The sequence below is a fragment of the Chelmon rostratus genome, chromosome 15, assembly GCF_017976325.1.
Source record: "Chelmon rostratus isolate fCheRos1 chromosome 15, fCheRos1.pri, whole genome shotgun sequence".
Taxonomy (NCBI): Eukaryota; Metazoa; Chordata; class Actinopteri; order Chaetodontiformes; family Chaetodontidae; genus Chelmon; species Chelmon rostratus.
In genome coordinates this window covers 15,089,028-15,114,672 of record NC_055672.1, presented here as the reverse complement: position 1 = coordinate 15,114,672, position 25,645 = coordinate 15,089,028, and the positions used below count along the sequence as shown (strand labels likewise).

The following is a 25,645-nucleotide window of genomic DNA, read 5'->3' as shown; positions in this document are numbered from 1 at the left end:
AAGCTCAGTGATGCTTGCTCATTTCAGAGCAGGCAGTGAATGGAAACCTTGCTTCACAGTTGCAGTGTGTCACAGAGGTGATAAGGATGAAGTGATGGAGCGGGGGGGCTAGTAAGAAATCTGGCTGCTGTTATTCACAGGGTCACCTACACAGGAGCTCATGAGTCAGTTTGAAGGCTAGCTATCATTTAGTAGAAACTCAACCAACTCAACCCGATCACAGTGATCTGCTCCCCTTGTTTTTTTTTTTTTTTTTAAAGGCAGAGCTGATAACCTCACAAGTAAAGCAGCAGATTGAAATCGGTCATTATATCGACTTGAGAGACTCCAGTCTGTTCACGTCTGTCAGCTTGTTCAAACCCAGCTTTCAATTTCCCATAGCGGAGAGAGAGTAACATCAAACTCCCAAACATGACAGAGCTGGCTCTTTCTGACGAGAGGAAGCCATTGATTTTTCCTCCATTTCACCATCAATCTGCTGGAGAAGAGGTGGCTGTGGGTGCTCAGACAGCTGATGATGTGATTTGTAACCGTGGACCACCGGTGAGCGGAGAGAATTGCTCCCGACTCTCAACACGTGGCAAAGTGACTACCACCGGCTTCAGCATGCGGCCGCAAGATTAACAGTGGGGGATCTACTGATAATCTCCATTGGCTGAGGGAGTATTTTCTCTGTCTGCCACACCAACATTTGTATTCAACAAGGCCGCTGTCAAACCGCGCAGGGCTTGTGTCGCTCCAGCGGCAGCGCTGCGGATGGCGGCGTCTTACTGGCAGCTGGTTGGTCAGTCTGTCCACCTCTTTGGCCCACACTGAAATATCTCAACAACTACTGGATGAAATCTTGGTTCCCAGAGGATGAATCCTAACAACCTTTCCTCTAGTGCCACCGTGAGGCTGGATCGCCATAAAATTTGGTGTAGACATTCATAAATTGTAATCACTTCGATGATCCTTGAACACCAAACTAATTACATTTGCATCAGCCTCAGCTGTTTACTGCTAAGTAGTAAATATTAGCATGCTAAAAACTGATTAATCAACAATTATTTCACTAATAATGTATTTAATATTGATGCCAGGGCATCAGACGTCCTGAAGCTTTAGTAAAGCTTTAGCTTTATGACGCACACCATGAACTTTAACCACACCAGGAACCTTTGTCACATGGAGTCACTCCATCTCTCTCCCAGTGTTCCCTGTCTCTGTCCTGCAATACTACCAAATAAAACAAAAATATGCACACACAAGTCAGTTTTTGACACAATCATGATCACTTATTTATTGCACACAAAGCCAGTATTTGAAATAAATAGATACTGCAGGTTTTCTTCTATAAATACTTATGACATAGAGGAATGATTATAATATTACCTATGACATGAAAGCAAGGCATTACATCGACTTTAAAAAAACGAGTTTGGATCATTTTGAAAATACTCAAATGACCTAAATGCAACTAAAAGTTCTTGAAACAGCTTCTTAGCCACAATAGCACATACTCATGTTCATACAGAGTTTATTCAAAAGCAGAGTATCCGCCTCATACTGACAGTTAATGCTGACATAAAGTGATGATCATAGAAAACAGAGCAACTGCATAAACACTGCACTGCAGGTTTGATTGGATTTTACCATTGTAATGTCTCTTTTAACATCTAGTGACATCGTGCAGGCTTTCTAAGGGAGGAGTAATCCTCTTTAGATCATTTGCAAAGCAATTAGGCATGCCTCCACTGCCATTAAATACAAAGATAACAGCCTATGAGATAAGATGCTATTTGTACTACATATCAAATATGGATAGCTGCCTAAGAGCCCTGATATCAGGGAGATATATTTAAATCCTTGTAAATGAAATTAAAAAATACGACAGTAAAAAAAGACATATCTACGCTACTATCTATCATGAAATTGAATTTATGTATTTAATGTCCTCAGACCTAAATCCTCTATTAATGGTTCTATAATTATGCATCACATCATAAATACTACACATTTTATACAGTGCAATCACTTTAAATGCATGGCTTCATGGATAATATCAAGTCTGACATTCCACTGAACGAGGCAAATATAGAAATACTTTTAGCTGCCACAAAAACATGAGATAATGTAAAATATATTGATCATTGCTAGTGCAGCATCGCCGCACTGACAGTCACAGGAAACCCTGACCACACAAGGTTGGATTTCATTGAGAGAAGGGTGCCCAGATCAAACCGGATCACTTTTGAAACCCAAAGTGAGTTGAACTGCGGTGACTCGCAACATACATTTGTCAGCAGGAACCAGAGAGCCTCCTTTGCATGTGTTCCTATCGTCACTACAGACCGCACAGCAAGAACAAACGCCACTGACAAGAAAGGAGCCACGAAAAAAAAGCAAATTCCCCACTGACCTGTGACCCGGGGGACCAAGGGGGCTGCCCTGCATGCATACAGAGGAGGTTCAAACAGAGTTTATGACTGCATTATCTCGTCCTCTTCCTCATCACCTCTCCACCCATCAGTGGACACTAGAAGCCACTACGCCGGAGCAGACAGACCAGGCATCACTCATTCACTCGCCTCCTAGGTGCCTTTGTCAGGTGATTGCTGGCGGAAAAAGGAAAACAGATCAATACATCTCCCATGGGCCTGACAGGTAATCTTTACCTGGGATGAAATATGAGTGGTACCAGCCTGCTGGATTCCTTAACTGTAACAGGGCAATTGACTGGCTGCACGGAAGCCATTCCTCCACTTCCTGGCCATTGGAAAATCATTTTGGGGCATACGGTCTGGCTGAGGTGTCATTATGGCGATTGCTAATTACCAGAGAGGCAGGTGAGGTGTTCCCCCTCCTGCTACTAATGGCACTGTATCTGAACTGATGCATCTTCCTTCCCTGTCAATGCCTTGGCACCAAAACACGGACTGACGGATAAGGCGACGGTGAGAAGCTCTCCTTAAAACACTACACAGTCAATACTTGTCAGCGTGTTCAGGGGTATATGTCTTCAAGAGGCCACCGATGTATTTATCAAAAGCTTCTTTTTGTCTAATTACAAAGCTCAACTTCTGCGCCGTTCCTATCAATCAGGTGTGTACTCCTGGCGTGGGAAGAGCCCACAGTGCTGCTGGGCTCCCTGGTCAAGTTGCTGCAGTGGACGTAGCCCGGGGTGGGGTGGGGGGGGGGGGCGTGGGCGGGGCGTGGTGCTCTCTGTCTCAACACTTTGACTGATTCCCGTGGCAGGATGTCTTGTGTGAGGCATCCATTTAGACGAGTGTGCACACACAGCATTTATAAATGTCATCCCCGGCCAACATGATCACATAAAGCCTTCTCAGACGGATTACTGCAGACGTATAACTCACGTTAATTGGCAAATCTCATTCTACTAAATACGATTCTTCTCTTAAATAAGGCTCTTAAGTGTCTGAGAAGACATGCGGTATGTAGCTGACGATATTCAGTTCATTTCACTAAAAAGGTATCTTGTAATCATTACAGAAAGTGCATACCTGTGCCTTTTGGTGCTGGAAGGTTTTCGGGTTTTTTCTTGAAAGAAATTAAACTTTTGTTTCACATTTCGCTGGAAAATACCTTTTTAAGACGCTCCAGCAGAGGGGATTTAATTTTTCCTAGGAGTGTGAGTTCCTGTTGTCACCTGCGTGGTTTAGGTCAAGCAGATTGTACTTCGCTTGACTCCTACATAAAAATGCATTTTTCTGAAAACACTGAGTGTTTACCAGCTCGGCAAGAACTGTCGCGTTTGATCTCACTGTATGCCGCCATTGATCATTTAACGCATCTGATGCCGAGGGAGCCGGAGAAATGTATACCCCAAGGGTAGGTGAAAAGACAGCGTGCGACTCTCCTCTGACTCCCTTCTGCTGGCTGTCATCCACCCTCTGCACAGCCCCAACAGCAACTAATCCACCGCTGCTGAAAAACAGGCCGCTCAGACAGATTTGCAGCTGGCCTTGAACTTAAATACATTTGGGGACATTTGAATATGGAAGGTGAGCTGGAGAGAACAGAGGCGGCCCTCCGAGGACCGCTACTACACTCCCTCTGTGTTGTGCTAATGAGCACCTTTGTACAAACTGTAGCTTTTCAAATCCATGCTAATAGGAGGCCTGTACTTTGTGTGGCTCGCCACCGGTGGTCGCCTCTCTGAACCTTTTAGCAGCATGTGGTAGCTAAACATTCTGATGCTCTCCTGTCCCGGAGATAGCTACGTGCTGCTGCACGGCCATTGTTGCCGCTGTCTTGAAGCAGAGCATGCTCGCCCCCTCCCGCAGCCACCCAACCTCAGCTGACCATCCTCCCGGTGTTCCCGCTGACAAACGCTGCGTTACTAGGGTGGACATAATTGGCGGATTGTGTGGTGGCAGGTGGCCTGGAGGCTGTGTGTGGAAACAGGAGGAGCCGTCGAGTCTCGAGTCAAACGAGGAGCCTCTTGAAGCTGCTTTCTTCCTTGAGGAGATGGCAGAAGGCTTAACTTGATTGCATTAACATTTGTCATGCTTAACATACTACCTGGAAAGACTGGATCGAGCAGTTACATGCTGATTTGAGGAGTAATGATGTGCTTTGTATTTTTTCTTTGTCTTTGAGTTTGTGCAGCAAGAGGAGTTTTTGCCTTTTCATTCTCTGGCACAATAGCTTTTCTTTTGGCACGCTCTTGTACACTTAGGTGCACTTGTCCAGCTCCGTTCAGGTGTCCTCATGGTCCCCCCTGGAGGAGAGATAAACTCTCAGGCTGAGCAGAAGTAGAGGACTGTAGACCCGGCGCACCTGGTCCCACAGCCTCTAGGGTTGAGGTGTTACTGGCTCCATGTGCCTCCTCTCTCTGGTGATCTTTGTGAAATGGGTTGCTGGCTGCAGAGAAAAAGAAAGCACGTCTCATATTCTGGATGTGTAACACAACACCGAGAACAAACAGCAAAACACACTCGCTTAAATCACATTTTCCCTAACCGTTCAAAACCGACAGCCTCTCAAAAATTAAATTTAGTCCACGACTCCTGGATCGCTCGCTCTTTTAGGTATATTAGAATAAAACTTTGAAGCAATCCTCTTCTAATAGGTTAAATATTAATGAGGTTTTGGTCAAGTGAGCCAAATCCAATTTGGCCCCATATGACTCGTGGACATGGTTATTAAAAGGCCAATCTGTGCTGCTCCTATGGCTTAACTTCCCCCCTCCGGTTATGCTGTGTAAGAAGCTGTATGTTTTTAACTCCATTCATCACACGTTCACATCCCACTGACTGCCTTCCTTTTTAAAGATCCTCTTTCTCTTGATCTCACTCACCTTTAAAGCTTTTTGTCGCCGGGAGTGAAGGGAAATATCTGAAAGAGAACCGGGGCCAATTTTTGCACAAGGCAGAGGAACTCCAAAACAATTGCTCTCCCTAACATGTTTGATAAATAAATCTTTCCCGATCTACCCAAAAAAGTTAGCGGCGGTCACACAAGGCATTTCGAGGCGGTCCCAGAGCAGAGGACAAGCGAACTAGAAGTGACATTGTGGCTCTGGGCTGTCTCAAAGGATTAGGCATTACAGCATTCACTGGCATGTGCTTTTGCTTGGTCCCATTATATCTGCTTGTGCCTCTTTCCAGATGACTTCTTCCCCAAACTGATCCGGCGGGCAAGATAATTGATTAATATTTCTTGAGGGAATGATGACTAACTGTTGCTGAGGTTCAACCCAAACACTCAGGGTCAACATAGTCAAAGGCCCAGATCAAAATTCAGGGCTTTCCATATTTGACAGACACACAGACATGGCCGGGAACATTAGGTTTGTGAGTGTGTTAACATGCAGAGGGCATACCAGATACCAGCCTCTATCCTAGGTCAAGGTCACAACGACCATTAGCTGTTCACACCCATGTTTACACACACACACACAAACACACACACATTGTGATCAAGAGAGGGGATATTCAGATAAATTAAACACTGTAAATATTACAACACAAATCCAGGCTGGACTCATTAAAGGAAAGTGAAATGAATCCAGTTAATCAACTGCATTGGACAAATAACACTCAAATCCTTTACTTTTTACTGCAAAAGCACCGATTTAAATTTCATTCAAAATCTTATTTCAGTAAAAGTATAGAAGCAATATCAACAAAATGTACAGAAAAAGGGCCTCTAACTGATATAATGATTACATATTATATCATTAGATTGTTAATACTGATGCATCAGTGCTTAACTAGCATTTTACTGTTTTAACAGGTTGAGACTTATACACTCAGGTAGTTTAGTTCCCAACCAGTAGGACTTGGGGCCCCCTCCAAAGGGTCAAAACATAAATCTAAGGGGCACCAAGAAAGACAGTTCTGCTACAAAAACCTTTATTTATTTTTTTTCTCTAATCTTTGCTCTTTTTTTGTGAAATGTGGGATAATTTAGAGGTTTAGAGGGGAAATGTCAACCAACAGACATCTGAAACATGACAAGGGGCTCCCTGCCAGATACTGGTTTTATCTAAAGTCAAGTCACAAGCCAAAGTTTGGGACCACTGGTTCAGTCTTTAACGATGAATTTTATATAAGATTAGCACATGTTTTTGCATGGAAAAACTTAATCGAAAAAGTTACTAGTAACCGTAGCTGTGAGATAAATAAAAAGCACAATATTTTCCTCTGAAATGTTTGAGTATAAAGTCACAGAAACTAGAAATACTCAACTGTGCATAAGTACAGTACTTAAGTATGTGGACTTATTTACTTTCCACCACTGATTGCATGTAGGTTGTACGTAAATAACATAGCGCATTCACGTACAATGACCAACTAAAATGATCTTTATATTAATGTGTACAACACAAGAGGATTTCAAAATGATAAACTATTTTTATTCAGCTGCTTAAATGAACCATACACTCAACTGGTTTCACATCAAGGTCAATAAATACATTACAACGCAAAGGTTTTCTGTCGATGGGAGAATTACAGTACATGCACTTATTGTGGGTGGTAATGGGAGGTTGAATGGAACCATCTTACCATCTTAATAAGCTCTCATGTGATGCTCTCTAAAAACAATAATTACAGGCCTTCCTGGAGCACTCCCCTTCCCCTGTTTATTAATCAGCTAATTACACATTGACAGTAATGGGCCTGCTGATTCCCACACTTAAATGAACAGGGCTGAATAGCTCTTTAATGATTAGCCTTTGTGCTTCTCTCCCCTGCTCGCTCTCCTTCTCTCTCACATGCGCACACACACACACACACACACACACACACACATACCATTCTTTTCACAATTGAAAAAATTGGACATTCAAATCAGACCTCCCGGTGAGGAGGTTTGCACACAAATGAGTCAAGAAGCACCTGACAGACTGAGCTGCTAAAAACAAATCTGTCTCCACAAACAAAAAACAGCTAGAGTGGTTACAAACGCAGCGGGCTCACGGTTACACTGCATCAACTTGTGTGGGTTTCAGTGTTTGAGCCTAGCCTCCAGCAACAGCAAAACCCACCACGAAAGTTTGGTGGAGCAGCGCGGGCAGGTGCAGGTGGAGACGGAGGAGATGGGGGGGTTTTTTGAAGGACGCGAGCAGGGTGCGGAGTGGAGCCGGAGAGGGCGAAATAGTGCGGTGGGCTGCATTTCTGTCAGCAGAAGTGATGGCTGAGTGGTAGCGTTATTTGTCTTGTGCTGCCATACGGCCCTCGCACCAGCCTGGGCATTAATGAGAGGGGGCCGGACCGCCGGGCAGGAACACGGCGGGCCTCCGACGCAGGTGATCTGTCACGCAGCCGTCTTGCTCGGGCAAGGAGACACATGAAGACAGAGGGGAGGCGGCAGGGCTGACCGAGGGGCTGGCCTCCACATGGACACCCACATGTGGCACTTTCCACCATGCAGAGATAAGCCGCTAACGGTCTGATGAGGTCAATCAAACCTCAACCCTGCCTATTTGCCTACCTATTTGCACTAACCCTAACTCCTGCTGAAATGCTGCACGCTAAAGATGTCATGGTTTATTACCTTCATCCCTTCATCGAGATAAAGATGAAGGGAATCACAGGAGGCAGCAGGGGAAGAGGAAAATTGCAATAATTAATGAGTCAGTGGGTCTTTACTCTTACTGAATCATCTTTGCCTACGAATAACTCTAAATTTGTGTAAAATGTATTAATTTTCATTCCGACCAATGGGCAACATGGTGCTTTTCTGTAATTCACTTATTGCAGAAGACAAATATCAATATTTGTAGAAATTGTGCAAGTGATGGATAAAGCCTAAATTAATCTAGTAAAGGTGACAATTTCAATCTCTATTTTTAATAATACCCGATAACACATAACAGAAAACTCTATATCGAGTAAGGACTTGTTGGATTGAGTTGGATTGTTGGATTGATGGTGCTGCGAAAAGTAGAAAATGGCCAATTTAAGGCTGAGAAATGGAGCGGTCATCTAATCCAAACAGATACCTGGCTTGATAAGTTGTTGTGGGGGTTTTTTTGGCTTTTTTTTCCACAACCAGCTTCAGCACTGCTGTGGAAGTGCTAAAAGGGTAAAGAAAGAAGACAAAGCAACAGCTGGGTACCGCCTCAGCAATTCCCAATGGAGCCCTGGAAGACACCTCCAGCCGCAGACCATTTTCACTCCTGATTACAGAGTTTCAAATCAACCACTAACACATACAACAATCCACTTCCTCTGGCCAACTCAAACAAAGACTCGGCTGTCGTGTTCACTGAGAGTGACACGGGGAGCCATGGCGTTCTTTCCACTAAATGCAGAAAACAATCTTTCCATGCAAACAAGATGTTTACCAGAAAACAACCGCTCAACAAATCACTGAATCTGATTTTTTTCCCCCCTCCTCTGTACACATTTATGCCAGAATGGCAACAAACCAAGATTTGTACACAGAGAGTGTGAAAGCTTGTCAGAGTGAATGTGCATCTCCTGGCGGTGGCGAGATTACTGAGGAGAGACATGGTGCAGCAGGCTGCCAAAGTAAAGATTTATACAGAGCAGTTGCAGCTGCAGAAACTGACATTGGACAGTATGGGATGCATGATAAATCATGGTGGACAGGGGGCACTAGACTCAAGAAGCAGGAAAACACTCTGAACAGGACTGAGGGGGGATGTGCCAATCAGGCGCTTTCCTTCTATGCAATTTAGGAAAACGATAATCAGTCACTCGCTACAAAACACATATATTAAAACACCTAAGAGTAATGACAGTATCTCCACTTAAAAATCATATACAGTGGACAAATACCCTATTAGTAATTTGCACATTTTACACAAATGACTCTAGTATTTGATGTCATTTGCGAGAAAAGAACGATTTGTTTGCATAAGATTAACACATATATTTCTGCCTCTTCCACTTCTTACAACAGACTGCGGATCTGTTACTTGTCGAGAAACTGAGGGATGCCCCTTGTTCCGCATGTTGAATATGAGGGGTCCTTAAAGGCCAGGGGTGAATCCTTTTTTACTTTTATGGGGAAGTGGTTGAGCGCTGGGGAGGTGAAGGACAGAGTTGCCGGCCGTTCCATCACTCAATGCAATAAATGGATGCAATCTGTATCCAAGTAAAGCATTGGCTGTTTTTAAATTCCACCTCTTTTATCCAAATGAATGATGGACCCTGGTACAGTGCACTGTGAGGCAATATTAATATACATCAGAGGCCTGCACCCCTCACTAAATCAGGGAACCACCGGCATTTGTTATTTAAATGACAAACAGCAGCTGCAGGAGTGGAGCATGGAGAGGGGACCCAGAAGAAAAGGTGGACAAACCAATTCAGATTTCAATCCGGCAAAGACACAAGGCCCCGAGCCATGACTCTAATGAAAAACGGCAGCTAGCTCCACTGGTCCAAACAGACACAGCGGCGTCTGCTCGGTGCAACTTCCGATAGGGTGAACTCCACATCACTTCTGCTTTGAACAGACTGCTCCAAATGTAACACAGCTACCACTAACTGTTCAATCGCCTTAGCTGTTAACTCACCAAATATTTTCTGCTGTACAAAGCAACATTATTTAACTATTTTATCTTAATAAAAGATCTTAAAAATCATTTTGATGGCATTTGCAATAGGGATAACGATGCCTCTTTCATTCCCACTCTGGGCCCTGAACGCCTGTTATTGCACTACGCATTTTGGGTTACCAGCATAGGTGTAGTACTGCCGGAGTCCACCCGAATTGTCCAAGCGGGCCTCAGAACCGGGCTCAGCAGCCTCTACAGATATCATGGCAGGGATGAAGAGACAGAAGAGGAAGCTATGCGCGAGACAAGAGTAAATCTCAGACAGGCTTTTAGTCATCAGCAAGAGCTTCACGAAATAAAAGGCTGCGAGACAGATGTATCGCTGGCCTTCTCGCTGTTGGACTAGTAACTAATATTAGCTGGTTTGCTAAGTTCTGTCGTGAATTGCAACTGTAAGAGCGACAAATTGCTAAAAAACAAAACAAAAAACAAAACGATTCTTGCACAATGTTGCAGCCATGCCAGCTGCTAACTAGGCTCAGTGAGATGGTATTTGGGCAGGCACTTCGAGCTAAATGCTAACATCAGGATGCTAACATGCTCAGTGATAATGCTCACATGCTGATTTTAATGGAACAAATTTCATTTTCATCACTCATTAACAATGCTAAATGGAATTACATGGCAATTCATTCGACAGTTGTTGAGACATTTTACTAAAAACCTCAAGATAATCTCATGTTGCCACTAGAGAAAAAGTCAGCAGGATCCATCCTCTGGGGACCACAAATGTCTGCACAACATTTCATGGCAGTCCGTCCAACATTTGATAAGATACTTCAGTCTGGAACAAAGTGGTGGACCAACAAACTGAATAGAGACATGCAGCTTGCATGGCTAAGCTACACAAGTTTTCACACAACAAAAAGGATACCTTCAAATCAGACAAAGTCTAATAATCTAGTGAGGACACCAGAGATTCATGAGACTGTGTGGAGGGCGTTACCTGATGTGATGGACCCAGCTTCAGTTTCCCTCCTCCTCCTGGAGTCTCCTGTGCATAACAGTCCTGGAGTGACGTTAGTCTGCCTGGGGGGGGGGGGGGGGGGGGGGCACAGAGAGCGAGAACAAACATAATTCACAGCGTGATGATGCAGCTCCCACCCACAATACACACGTAAACATGTAGAAATGTAATAATTTCACAGAAGTCGATAAACACAAGCACCGCACATTTGCAAACGCTGCAGCTGGCATTTAGCCTCGGTGCGGTGCATATTTTGCCACATCTTAATTTTTCTTCATTAATCCATATTTTCACCAGAGAGAATACACGATGAGGAGAGGCGCTGGGGTGCATGTGGCTGAGTCACTGCAGAGTTCACATAAACAAATTAAACCTGCTCTGTGCCTCCTGTGTCATATGTCAGGAGCCCTGAAATAGGAAAAGCCCCCCCACACCAGCTTAATAGCCCTGACTTCAGAGATGTAAAGTTAAGGTCAAGGTCCGTTCCATCACTGGGCGTGGGGGGGGGGGGGGGGGGGGGGGGTGGGGGGGGGGGGGGGGGGCAGCTGTAGATGCAGTGTGTGTTTATGTGTGGGAGGAGGGGGGGCAGATTGAGTGAAAGGAGTGTGTGAGGGGAGCTACAATACGATATGATGCATATTCTGGTCGTTATACACAACTAGACTGCATCTCAGAGCGAATTTAAGGTATTATATGGTGGGATGGCCCAGCAGCTCATCTGATAGAGTGCACACATCATGCACGAAGGCTGAGTCTTTGGCGGCGGCCCCTTGGTTCAGTCCCAACCTGGGGCCCCTCATCCCCTCTCTCTGACCCTTCCCTGTCTTTCCTCAACTCTCCTAAATAATAGAGGCAAAATGGCCAAAAATGAATCTTAAACAAAGAACATTATGGCTGTGTGCTGTTTGAAAATGCCAATGGCCCATCTCGGACTGCAGGCCACATGAAGCTCACAACCCTAACAGGCACATGCTACAATAAGGCCCCGTCAGGGCAGCCTTTTAACAGGCAGCATGTTCCATGACCTCAACACCCATAAATCACATGAGGGGTGTGCAGGCACAGGGTGTCGAGAGCAGTGCAGGGCATGCTTTGAGCGAAGTCTCTATGTTGTATAATCAATAGATATAAAAATAAATGGCCTGACCGTTATTCTCTCCCTGCTACCCCTCTCTAATAAAATCCCAGTAATGCATATTTCATTTACTTTTATACTTATTGATTACCTGTACTCCAGTTAGTAAATCACGCGCCTATCGATCCCTCAATCGTACCTCTGTCGGACAGCACATAACCAGCCATTTGCGCCCCTGATAAAGAGCTCAGGCATTGAACTCCCCACAGTAAATCTTTGCAAACTAACTTTTTAATTCCAAAATCGATCCACGCTTAAACGTAGCATTATTTCACGAGGCACGCCTGCGGTATTAAAAGTAATACCCTGATGCATTTGGTCTTAATGTGTGGAGGTCCATCCCTCCATCTCTTCCCTCATTACACCAAGGCCGAGGCACTACAGGGCCCCCGCAGCCTGGAGGGAGGCGAGGGCCCTCCCCTGCTGCCGAGAGCTGAGAGGCAGAGGCGCTCCGGGGCCGCCGGGAGCCCACAGAGACACTCTACACAATGCTAATCAAACATGAGAATACCATCAGCTGGCTCATTAACCAAGGCAAAACACCACCATTCATCTCAGAGCAGAACCCAAAGGCTGTTTACAAGCATGTTACATGGCTCAGTGTAAAACTGAGAGAAGTTGTAAAAAAAACGCCCAACAGTGTTTTTATTATTTAACATCTGTTACTTCATCAGTTTTAACAGCATGACAGATGTTGGCCAGTTGTTTTGTCCCTAAATCTACAGAAACTGTGATGAGAAAACTAAGATTGACTTAGAGGCAATGAGCAATGAAAAAACAAGTCGTACGTAATGAAGATGGCCAACAACAACTAAATTCTGTCAAAGACACAAGGACACTGAGGAAAAAGTCTCTAAGATAGATTTTTCAGGTCATATGAGACACTTTTAAATGCAGCGCAGTCCCTTAGGGTGCAAAGTAAAACAGCACTGACACGGGGTCAATTGTAATTTTCGAGCCCACATCCAAAAGCAAATATATCAATTAAAAATAATAAATCAAAAGAGGAGTGAGGAGCCGCAGTTACAAAACGGCCATCTATTTTCATTAGGGTACATGGCGCTGCAGGTGTGAGCAGGATCTCAAGATTAATAGAGGTATTCAAATGAATCAGAAAGGATTAGGGTCTCCAGGGAACATAATCAATAGCTCCAAATCAATAATCAATAGGCCACTCACACCAATATACTAACTGCTGACACAGAGATCTCACAATTAAAATGAAAACTGGGAAGGGAGTGGCGTAAGACTATGATTTATCTCACAGCGCAAGTGTCATTTAGAAATAAATAAGTCAATAGATAAAAGCTGCCGCTGCCCGGCTCAGGTGGGAGGCAGTTATGCATTTTAACGTGGCCGCCGGCCCCGAGCATTACGGCCCAATCCCACAAAGCATTGCGCCCATTCGCGCGCAGATACCAGGATAAACGGCATGCAACCTCATACAGCCTTTACCACTTAGCATCAAATCTCTGATTGTCGCCGTCAACTCGCGGCAAACAGGAGATGACAGGCTTTATTAATACAGTATCATTTCAACCTGGCCGCGGTGCAAGATTAATGCTCACACTCTGCCCACAGAGAAAACACTTTTCTCCCAAGGGTGTTTGGAAACAAAGAAAAGTCAGACGCATGGGGGCTCAGCACGAGAAATCGATCATGCGGGCGCGACGTCGAAAAGCAATGAGAATATAGTGAAGCGAAATCAGGAGCGGACATCTTAAAGTTTCGTTCGGAGCAGGCGTGAGCGGACGCGGCATTTCTCAGTGACATGCACAACAATAACTGCGATTGTCCGGTGTTGTGTTTGCATGTGAGTGTGTGTTTTGGAGGAAGTTAAAGTATGGGCGCCACGTGTGTAGAGCCGGGTCGGAAGGACAGAGCGGCAATCTCACTGGAGAGTGGATTTGAGCAGCTCGGGGAGATAGACTCGGCTCGTGCCGTCCGACGGGACACATCAGAAGCCCCTCTCGTCAATCCCCCCTCTCTCCCTCATTCATTTGGGAGTATGATTTATACTTTTTGAAGTGAAGGGTCTTGAATCCCACTATAAAGGAATTAAGAGGTCTCCCTTGAGTCCGCCATTCAAATGAGAGCATGGCAGGGATATGAGGGCTTTTTAATAGAGAGAAATTAGTATTCACAATGCCTCAAACTGGAATCTGAAGGAACCTTTCAGGTGGAGAAGAAAGGGCCAGTTTAGAAAAGAAAGCCCTAAGAAGTCGGGGGCTTTTCATAGCAGTCGTGTTTTTGCCCCTCATCAAGGAGTGCTGGAGCGCTCTGTGAAATAACCCAAGAGAGAGGGCGGAAAAAGAGTGTGTGTGTGTGTGTGTGTGTGAAACAAAATTAAGAATGCACCATAAATAGGCAGAGTGGAAACAATACAATGAGGAGTCCCACAGTCTCGAGGCCAGGGGGGCTAAGCGGTGTCTCAACAGTCCCCCATGCAGATGCATCAGTTCCAGGGATGACTGGGAGCGACGTGACGCTTTGACAAACATCTTTTGGATAAACCTTTTTTTATGTTTCCGTGCAGTCAGTCCCAGAAATGCACGGATTTTAATCGGCACCGCAGCAACGTCGACACACAGTATTTCTCTGTTTGGGAACGCTGACCTTGAAAACTACTGAAGTATTACTGCATCCAACTGCAGCTGTCTATTGTGAGTTCAGCTCAGACTTCAGGCAAGGATTGACATTAACATTAATCTTCTGTTTGTGGTCCTGCAGACCCCAGGCCCTCTTTAACAGCTCAAAAAAACATACTTAACGTTGTTTAATCACCTTGATATTTCACGACTTAATGAATCATATGGGAGGTGCTTAAGGTATAGACATCATTTTAATCTGATGACAAATAAAGGAAAATAGCACATTGCTTCTGTTCTCAGAGACTTCAACCCCTCCAAGCTCCCAAATGTTTATTTAAATTTCTCTGATTGGAGGTTCAGAACAGTTTGTTCGTAAGAGGACTAACAGGGATTTAGACGTCTCTGGGGTCTCGCTGACCTCAAACATGAGTAATGTCACTGAGAGAATACTGAAGATTTCTTGGTCTGTGACTGACTTTTTTATATATTTGTTCATGTATAGCATGTATACACTAACATGCTTTATGATATTTTCTGTGTTTTGCCACTCTAATCAAATGTGCAACTCAGTTTGTGGCAAAGGGAAGGGTTTTCTTCAATTCAATACCCTTCTACTTATTGGGGTTTAATGGGGTAAAAATAAAATATTATAGATATATACAATCAACGAAAATAATGCTTGATTTTACAATTATTATAATTATTATTACACATACAGGGAATCTGTGAGAGCCCAAGCACTGAGGAAGTAAAGCCAACACAACAACACAATGGGTTAAGACAGATGTGGATATTCAAATATGTGTGCATCTGTGTGTGTTATCCACCACTGCAAAGAATATGTATAAACTACAGATTAAAACCCTCTCGAGTGTATTTGCAACAGGAACATTTTGTTTTGAAACATGTCTTGAATTCACTCATTTATGCAGCAGAACAGGGCTAACAACTAACTCCTATAAGTTCACTCAAACACATATTTAGGTGTGTGTGTCCCACCTTTACAGCCTAATTTCATTTTGATGTTGAAGACAAGGTGGGGGACCCGAACCAGCTGATCTACCCACACACAAACACACTCGCAGTCTCCGAGGGATCGTCTCAACAAACATTACTCTGGTTGTCAGTGACCTGCGCTCTGCAAGTGATTTGTTTAAATGAGTTGGCCATAGACTTATCTATCAATATATTGAGCTTTGATTGGAAAAAGGTGTCTCCGATAGGCCCTTGAGAGGCTACTTTATTTAATGTGTGGCATCAACTACCTGTTTCTGCAGATTGAGGAGGAACATCTGAGATGGGAGCTCTCTGACACCATGTCAATAGGACACACTGGTAATGGGCACAAAGGGTTCAACTGGAAATTGAAAGTATCAATAAGATTTAGATTTTGCAATTTCACCATTAAAGTCTGAGAAAAACTCGGGCCAAAAGGACAATAAAGCTTGGAAAACACTTGTAGTGTAGCATACCTGGCTTCGGTCTCGGTTTCCAACAGAAGGCAGCCAAAAGCTAAAAGGAGATAATCAAAATGTCATTACTGATGGAAACAGATGGACTAAATAACAAGAGTGCTCCACAATGTTGTTTTTAAAAGAGTTTTAAGCAGTATATCGTACTCTCTCTGGTAAGGATCTCGGGAGAAGTGTCTCAGTCTCTCTACAAACACCGGCATGCTGTTGCCCTGTAAAACACAAAGATACACAGTAAGAAACAGGCACTATAAAAACTGTACAACTATTTCTCCCGAGGAGGAAGATGCCAGTTTGCTTTAACCTTGCTGGGAAGCCGCCTCCGATCCTTCCTGATGCAGCAGGCAGCAGAGCCAGGCACTCGTTTCAGACGTGAATGATACCGATACCCTGCAACGGTACAAAACTCATTAATCTTCCTGCGTTACAGAATGGTCAGAAAAGATCATTAATGTTGAAGATAGAAAGGCAAGCAGACTCCACTGGTGCACATGGACCGTGGATCTAAGGCACACAGTCGGCGTCCTCTACCTCTCTGAGAGGGTCGTGCAGGCTGCAGGAAGGTGGGCGAGGGACGGTTTCCCTCAAGGGACAGCTGGCTGTCTGAGTCCCAGCTGGGCAGCAGGCCGGCAACGCCCGTCCCGACTCCGCAGTCCCCCTCGAAGAACCAGTCACTCTGCTCGTCGTCGCCTGCAAACAGGGACAGGCAAGGTTGCATCGGTTAGCATGCCGCTGCTGCAGCCTACATAAAAAATTAAAAATAAAACTGGCAAATCATTTCCTAATTAATGTTGTGCTTTAGTACTAGTGCTGTTGGAGGATAATGTTGGAAATGGGAGGTAAATACTGGAACAGAGCGACCAAGTGGTTCCCAAACGCTTCTGCTGCATGAGCTGTTTGGAGAAATGTAATTAAAATTGTACTCGATCTTTTTTGAGTCACATAGTTTGGGAGAAACTAAGCCGCTGTATGTTTGGCGGTCCGACAAACTTCAGCGGAGCTTCGACTGACATGTGTGAGCGTCAATAGTGGCTACTCCGTTAACTACACACTACCAGACAACCAGACAATGCCGGCCTCGTCCCCAGACAACCAGCTCCACTCAGACCTGTCAGTCAGCGAAGACCACGCAGGAACCATGCCTCTCACAGTCAAGGTGTAGTGACAACTGTTAAATCAGAGGCCGCCTGGCCCCACCACGGCTAATGAGATTAGCAAAGGCTTCAGCGCTCATTAACACGACATGACAACGTCTTATTAGAGTCGCCTGGGTGCCCAGCAACCAGCCCATTGTATGGAAACCTCCCTCTCCAGGCCAGCATTCCCTCAGAGTCGAGCGGGGTATTGTCCAAATCTGATGATTCCTCGTCTTTCTTCACACCATCAGGAACGCCTCACCTGTGAGCTCCAGACACTCAAAACCACATCACTTGAACCGCATGAAGAGATGAAGTTACTTAACAGTTTCCTGTATCTTCAAATGATTAATTTTTGAATACCTTGTCTGCCTTCATCATTGGTGAACAGGCCAGGGTCGCTGCTGCATGTGCTGCTGGTTTCCCTGCAAAGAGAAGAATAAACCATCACATGTGAATGATCCCCACTGACCCGCGTCGTTAATATCAGTGACTTTTGAGGATGAAGGACTCCGTTTTGATTTGTCATCTCAAACCTGATGGGTTCTTTAGGTCAGACAATGTTATAGCATCTGAAAAGTGAACAATGCGCATCAAAAATTTACATGGCCCCGTAATGTCAATATTTAACATGTAACGTTCAATAAAAGAAATAATGAAGAAGTCCAGAGCTGGAGGTCGACATAAATGGAAATGACACAAAAAGACAGAGCGCGCTGTGTTCTCCCTCGTTGCGATAGCAAACACAAAGGCATGAGGAGAGGCTCTGATCGAAGCCACTGAGTGACATGCACAATCTAATTGAATATCCTCCGCTGTCAGCTCCAATCTAATCTGGCCTGCGTTGTGGAGGATGACAGGAGAGCGAAACACATTCCCCTGTCCGCCCCTCCCTCTGGGTGTGCCCCGCACACAGAGAGACCCACAGACGTGCCGCTACCACACTACAACTGGCCAACATCTGCTGTGTGGGCTGCTGCTGCTGCTGCTGCTGCTTACTGCCCGGACGGCTCCATCGCCGCTGCTCTCCACACCCCCAGGCAACCCCTGTTACACTGCCTCTGTGCCCCACTCTGCTACCCCAGACCACCCCGGGTTTCTCTGCCTTTCTAACACCTCAGCCTCCTTGAACTGGGACCTCCAGACACTGCAAGGTCATGGGCGGTGGGGGTGGGGGTGGGGGTGGGGGGGTGTTAGGGGAGGGGTAGAGGTCATGAAGGTGGAAGGACGAGAGCTCAAAAGATATTTCTTTCTCTCTCAAAGTCTACAAAACTGTCACACTGCTGTCATTCCTTACTTTACAGAAAGGAGACAAACAGTGTATGTCTGCATAAATATATTTCTTTTTCCTAAAACCCTCTTCTGAATGCCAGCTAGCTTAAAGGAAAAGTTAACCACTGCACTGGGGTCCTTCATTAGTTTATTCCCATAAATATGCTGTACTGCTGCTGCTGTAAATGTCACCACTGTGTATTGATCCGCAGGTGAAAATAGTCCCCAACAAATGTCCTATTTACTCCTGTTTGAGTAATATTTACTAAAAACTACAGTGCCCAGCTGTTTTGGGAGATCACTGAGCCTTTTTTAAAAATGACAATACATTTCATTTTAATTTTCTTTATTCAAGGATGATGCACATTTTTCAGCATTTCTATAAATGTGAGAGTGTCAGCTAATATTCGTCTGCAGTCCTGTAGTATTTGTGGTGGGGTTTTTTTGGAAGATTTTTGTATTTCGTTGAAACTGATGAGTTTGGAGTGCCTCAGGTTAAGGAAGTCATAAAGTATTAAGAGATGCATTCCTGGTTTTGATTTGTTGAACATAACACAGATATACAATAACATCAGGCTTTTCCCTTCAAACTTCTTTATGGAAGAGTTTTGAATGGAACGAGGGAGCCTGATGGTCTTGATTGCCTTGCATTTTGCTTCCTGTTTATCATCCCTGACCTTGCTCACAGGAGAAGGCTGGAGGGTCAGATACGCGCTGATACGGTGCTTTGCCATATTGCAGAGGCCTGCCAGTGACGACAGGAGCTGAAAAACGTCCGTCCAGCCCGCGCATCTTCCTGGCCAGATGGCCCTGCACCATCTCCCCTCACATCCGCAAGAAGCAGATGTGAGAGGGAGCAGGCCTCTCCGGGGAATCTGGAAGATGTCTGGCCTAACCGAGCAGCCCTGGACCGTCCCTCCACCCCTTCAGCCCTCTCTCCAGACTGATTCCCCAGGCCCCTGCTCAGCTGTACCCCACCTCTGGACACACTGGCTGGCATCTGGAGCACACAGCACTCCAACATAGAGGACACGGCCGAAAGCTCTACAATTGTGCCTCATTCCTCTTAGAAATGAGGAGCCTGTGATTGTGAACCATTTCCAGCAGCGTGGTGAAAAAAATGTGTTTCCTTCTTATTGGAGGGATTTTGTGCAAAGTTTGAAAAAGAATCGCAGGTATAAACAATTAATTAGAGACACCCATTAAGTATTTATCCGTATTAAAGGTGTAATGTGATGTCGCTTGGAGCAGCACAGGGCCGATTTGAGACCGTTTCCATTAAGTACTGCCTAATTAATGCCATGAATAATTGAGACCCCCATTTTTCTTGGGACCAAAAGAAACACCTCCTCTTTCTTCAAGCAGTGACCTTTGTCAAGAAAAGTTGACAAACATTTTGGGCAAACTTGGGTATTTGGCACAAAATGGCACATCCCCCAGGCAAAAATAAGATACTCTATTGCGGATTAGGTGCTATAAAAGCAAATAAGTCTTAATTAGATAACAAACCATATGTCCATGGTGAAACAAAGGCAAGGGCAAAAACTGCATTCCAGCATTTTAGAGCTGAACTCCCCACATGGCTCTATTGTCTCTATACAAGCCAAAGAGGTGAAGCAAAACACAGTATCCAGATGAGCACTAATCATTAGGATATAATCCTCAGCTCCTGGGAGAGGCAGACCAGTTTGCACAGAGATTACAGGCTAGCCGCCATTTATTGAGCCCGGGCTCATTCTGCAGAGGAATAAAGAAGAGGCAGAGACGGAGGGGGGCAAAGCGCTGATAACAATGGATTCGTGGGCTCTTCAAACAAGCCGCCTCAACCCAAATCCATGCCCTCTTCCATGGGTGTCTGATTATAAGGTTATCCCACCATCCCTGAGCTGCAGTAATTGGATTAGTCTCAGAGATTTATGAAAATTAACTTCAGCAAATGCTGCACTGCTTCCCCCCAAAAACTCCTCACAGAGTTTTCAAAATACAAATCATAGCGCGATAAAGACGAGTGTGAGAAAAGCACGCACGGTGGCTTTTGTTTTTCTGGTGGCAGGGTTGAAGCCGGCATCACCAGTAGCTGCGCGCAGCTGGAGACGGAGGCTGAGCCCGCGACGGCGTCTACCCACAGGTGAGGCCTGCTTGCCGGGCCAGCCTGGGTGCCAGGTGGCCTCACTGCCAGCAGGCTGGGCCAGGTCTAATCAAGGATGTGGAGACCAACTGGAGCTGCCAACATCTGCTCCCCTCGCACTTGGGTGGCTGAAGGCAAAAGCTCTACTCAGTACGCACATGAGAGGAGTAACCTTGAGGAGCGACCAGACGCTCCATATGAAAAAGGTTAATGGAATGAATGGAGACCAAAGAAATCCGAGCGCTCCAAAAGACATTTCAACAATGGCATCTGTGTCCGACATCAAATGGACCGTACACTCTCTGAGTATAAATATTGCTGTTGTACCACTGTCAACCCCTCATCACTGCTGCCATTTGTTCACATCCTTTGCCTCAGCCACGGCTTAACCATTCGATTGTTCAGCCCTCAGAACAGTGTGGCAGTCTACTGAGCAGCAATCAAGAGCGTTGGCGTGGTGTAAGTGAGAAATGATTGACAGCGTGCCACGGTGTTCCCATTTATTTCTTCTCCGGAGCTGTTTTCTGTCAGAACGGCTATTGATTTTTCCATAAAGTAAGAAAACAAGTACCGTTTAGGGGCTAGAGAGGTCAGCACAAATTAAACCAGTAGATGTAAAGCCTTCTGTCTGTCCCATTACTGGCTACCTCAAATGTCTTCTTCTCAAAGGAAATACATGGTGCAGGAGCACGGAAAGACATTGACAAAAGGAACTTCCAGGCTTAAAAGATTATGTTACTGAGTGTTATAATGACACTGAACTGAACTGCACTGCCGTCTGTCAGTTTATATGTGGACCATGTGAGGTGCTTAATACTAAAACACCATTTATATTTTATTACTACTACTTTATTTTTTTTCCTGGTTTACTTAACATCTCAATAATATTCCATAATAACATCTGAAATGTAATATTATCACTAAATCTTGTACATTTATTCATGAGGATGAAAGCTTATAATTTTAGCCATCCTCTGACTCTTCCTCTAGCGCCACCAACAGGTTGACATTTGTTGACAAATCCCACCAGTCTCAGTTGTACTTTAGTGCTCATCAGCAAATGTTAGCATGCTACCACGCTGAACTAAGGCTACGATCATGGTTAAGATCACACCTGCTTAGCATCAGCATGGCTTGCATCATGGATGTGGCTAGCATGCTTAAGTTAGCATTAGCGCCAAAAGAGCAAATGACTAATCAAGCATTAGAGAAAATGATCATCAGCTTAATCAACACAGAAAATAATAAATCACGATTCAGCTTTTTTGATTCCACAGTGTATTCTAATCCTTGCTTTGCTCGAATAATATAATGTCCCTGTCTGCTGCCAGTTTACAGCAGCATTTAGTTTTGCTAAATAAAATACACACAAGAGGGTGCGATGTGGGACACTGGGACTGGCCCTGCTTTAATTACCCAGCCCAAGACAGGAATTCATTTCAAAACAAATCAATACCAGACCAAGTCACTTATTTATTTGTGACAATATTTCTCGAAAGGAAATAATGAGCTGGCAGATGCCCGCAGGCATAACTATCAAAGATCCCTCCCTGGTGATCGTATCAGCTATAGGAGATGAGGATGAAGAGACCCTATCATTCATTTTTAATGTCAACTCAATACTTTAAAGTGAAGTGGTATGATTGTGATGCCTTTTTTTGGTTTAGTTGAGGACACGCTGGATATTGACAAGCGGCTCAATGAAGACAGGCAGTATAGATCATCTTAAATGTCGCCTTGTCTAATTGCTTCTGTCTGATAGTAGTTATGATCATGACTTTTATGCTATGGGTTTAACTGCCTTGGTAACTTTCCATTTAAAGGGTAAAAAGGGCTTTAAGAGTTCTGAGCTCCGTTTGCAGCATGGTTTTAATCCTGACTCTTTAAACAATGGCAGGGTTAACATTTGGCTTTTTGAAATACTGTATATTAAATGTTAGATTTTAAAAACTGGAACTGCTCATTTTTCACAAATACTGAACCCAAAAGCTTTTTATAGGATCCTGAATGGACACCAAATGTGGAGTGGATCTCTTTCTATAGGGCCTACCTGTGGAACAACACTATAAAGAATGAAGAATAAACAAAAAGAGGAAACAAATACAAAGATCCCTCCTTGAATCTAACATTACCCTTCAGACATGTTCTCATCTGCAGCATCTCTGTGTTCCTTGGCCATCTTTCTCTTCCAGCGCTCCTTTCCCATCAGCCTGGCTCCTTCAGTCTGCCGGTCTGCTCCCACCCAACTACCAGCCCTCTTCTTCGATCCTGACAGATGCTGCATCCTCGACGGCCTGTGTCTCCGTTTCCCATCGACACCAGAAACCTTTAACTTCTGCTGCAGCCTCACAGTGACGTCGGAGGCCATGCGTTTGACCTTCCTCCGCCTCCTCAGCGGCCGCCCCGGGTTGTTCTCGGTGAAGGAGTCAGACTCTGGCCAGGACGGCTGCCGAGTCCTGACCGGGCCTCTCTTGACGGAGCGCCATCGGTTGGTTGATGTCATGTCGTCAGAGTCACTGCAGTTGGCCATGGAGGCAGCGATGGTCGAGGAAGGGTTCCCCCTGTATTCTTTAGTCTCGTCCAAGCTGGACTCTGAGGCCTCAATCCAGCACCGTCTGTGCTCCAACGGATAGAGGGAGGATTCTCGACAGCGCTTGCGGCTTCTGCGGCGGCGGATCTGCCGGCGTTGCCGCAGAGGACTCAGGACCATTTCCTCCCACAGCTCTCCCAGCTTGCTTTGCTCTGAGGTCTGCTCCAGAGCAGACACCAGGTCCTGCACCAGCTCATCCATCATGGTGCTGGAAAGCAAAGACATGAGATGCAACAGAGTTAAACACCACGGAAGAGGCTACATGAAAATATACTACAACGGGTGTGAGCAGGGTAGATTAGTCAGATTAGACATCCAACAGCCTGAATGTGAAGCCGATGCCGAGATGCAGCTCCTCTGATGACCCCTTCAAACTGGCTCAGTGTATAAATGAATTTTCTATTGAATTTTTCTTTCTATTATACCTTGGGCTCACAGCAGCTCATTTCATGTCATCTGTGGCAGTGTTGCTTGGGATCCTTTTCACGTGATAGACAGGTTTCTCAGCCTACTACACTCTGTCCAGGTGGTTCAGGTGGGACAAGCAAATCTAGGAAGCTACCTCCAAGATGGAAAAGTAGTAAAATTCTAACCCCCAAAAAAGTGCATTCAGAAACCCAGTGGTGCTCCATGACCTTATTACTGGTTATATGTGCAGATGGACCAACACATAGAAATGTTTGAGTTGAAAATAGAAATAATACATATAATTATAATAGCTAGAAATTTGTCTACCATCAGAATTTCTACCGTAATGTTTCTACCATGACTGCTACAGTATTATTGTTTCAGGTGCACTGGACCATTGTGAGCAAAGATGGATTTTTATGTGATTTTTGCATCCATATTATGAAGTATCCTGATTTGTCAGGTATTTAATATGCTGGATACTCACAGGTATGTCTGGCTATTTTAACCATAAACTGTTTCTACAGGCCTGATTCCAAAAAAGTTTGGGATGAGGTGTAAAACAAATAAAAGCAGAATGCAGTGAATTTTACACGTAGACACGTCGAGCCATCGCTAAAAGCACATCTGCCTGCTGTGCATCATGCTCTAAAGGAAAACATGCTCCACAGTGGACTTCTCTCCGTGTAATTACTGAGCACTGATATTACATGGCACATCAAACAGGAAGCTCTTGCTATTGAAATCTCCAGCTGTGGTTTTAATTTTAATCTCTGGACCCAGAAATGCCAAGTTCCTTCTGCATCAGGGTTTTGTTTTGTTTTTTAAGTTATAACATATTCCGAGGCTCATTTTTTTCCAGGACTCCAGCAGAATTAAATTGCAGAGGATCATCCCCACTGAAACTTTCAAGCTGCCCTTGTATGACTGATAAAATTACAGCTCGTTCGAGCGCTTGCGAATCAGCAGCAGCGACAAAACACACGCAGCATCTTCGCGGGTGGAGAAAAGCAAGCGGCTGGCAGGAACAGAACAATGGCAGAGGCAGGCTGAGCTGTGTGCACGCTGTGTTACATAACAACCTGTCACACGTGAGCTCAGCACAAGGACAAGCGGAACGGCCGCGCATCGGCTCGCTGCTAACTACCAGCAACACGCCGTTTCACACGGCGACACGTACCAGTCACAGCCAGCTTCGTGTTCGGTAAGAGCAGGCAGAGAGTCCGCTGTGTTTGAGCACTCACCAGTCGCTGCTTGTCTTGTTTTGTTTTCAGCACAGCTGACACGCCAGACGCACTTCCGCCCTGCCGGCCAGCCAATCAGGTGCCTCCGCCTCGCTGTGACGCTCCCGCGAAGCTGCGCGCCACACCGCCACAGCGTTCCTGCAGATAAGGACCAGAACAGCCTGCGAGGCTGCAGATAGCTCATGTGACTGTGCCACCGGTCACCACATCACCGCTGCAACCGGCTGGCGGATCACTGGAAATGTCCTGTTCTTTTCCAGGAACGTGTCTGTGATACCCAGAAATAATGACGATCATGTACTGTAGTTTTATTCCTTACAGTGGCCTCCTGAAATATAACCCTACCTTCTTCCTGTGGTACTGACCTATTTATAATAGGAGATGTATAGTATTTAAATTATCAGGGCCGTAGCCGTGAAATACAAGGGTCATGAGACAAAGCCCCCCACAATGTATTATTTGTATTTCTCATTGTAGGTGTTCAATTATGTCGTCTGTAAGTTTGATAGAAACAACAACAGCGCAATTATTTCACCGAAAATTCCTCAGAAAAACAGAAATAAAATGAAATAACTGCATCAGAACTTAAACGGGACGTTCCACGGACATTCACGGACATTTATGACGTCCCCCACCACAAGGCTCTCTGCAGAACGGCAC

At 45.0% G+C, this 25,645-nt stretch overlaps 1 protein-coding gene across 6 annotated transcripts; it reads right to left on the bottom strand.

Annotated features, from left to right (window-relative positions):
• Positions 1–1,251: 1,251 nt before the first annotated feature.
• LOC121618291 (G patch domain-containing protein 2-like) lies at positions 1,252–25,037 on the bottom strand. Of its 6 annotated transcripts, none has more exons than XM_041953702.1 (11): positions 24,922–25,021; positions 22,876–23,541; positions 17,707–17,768; positions 16,739–16,897; positions 16,512–16,597; positions 16,355–16,419; positions 16,208–16,247; positions 16,001–16,092; positions 10,989–11,071; positions 5,306–5,343; positions 1,252–4,869 (listed from the first exon to the last, which is right to left on the bottom strand). In XM_041953702.1, the coding sequence occupies exons 2-11, from the start codon at positions 23,535–23,537 to the stop codon at positions 4,801–4,803; spliced, it is 1,356 nt and encodes a 451-aa protein (XP_041809636.1). In that variant the 5' UTR covers positions 23,538–23,541; positions 24,922–25,021; the 3' UTR covers positions 1,252–4,800. The 6 variants fall into 6 exon arrangements, with proteins under 6 accessions (XP_041809636.1, XP_041809634.1, XP_041809632.1 ...); XM_041953704.1 differs by having other exon boundaries at positions 4,733–4,869; positions 10,989–11,067; XM_041953700.1 differs by lacking the exon at positions 5,306–5,343 and having other exon boundaries at positions 24,986–25,037.
• Between the last annotated feature and the right edge of the window lie 608 nt (positions 25,038–25,645).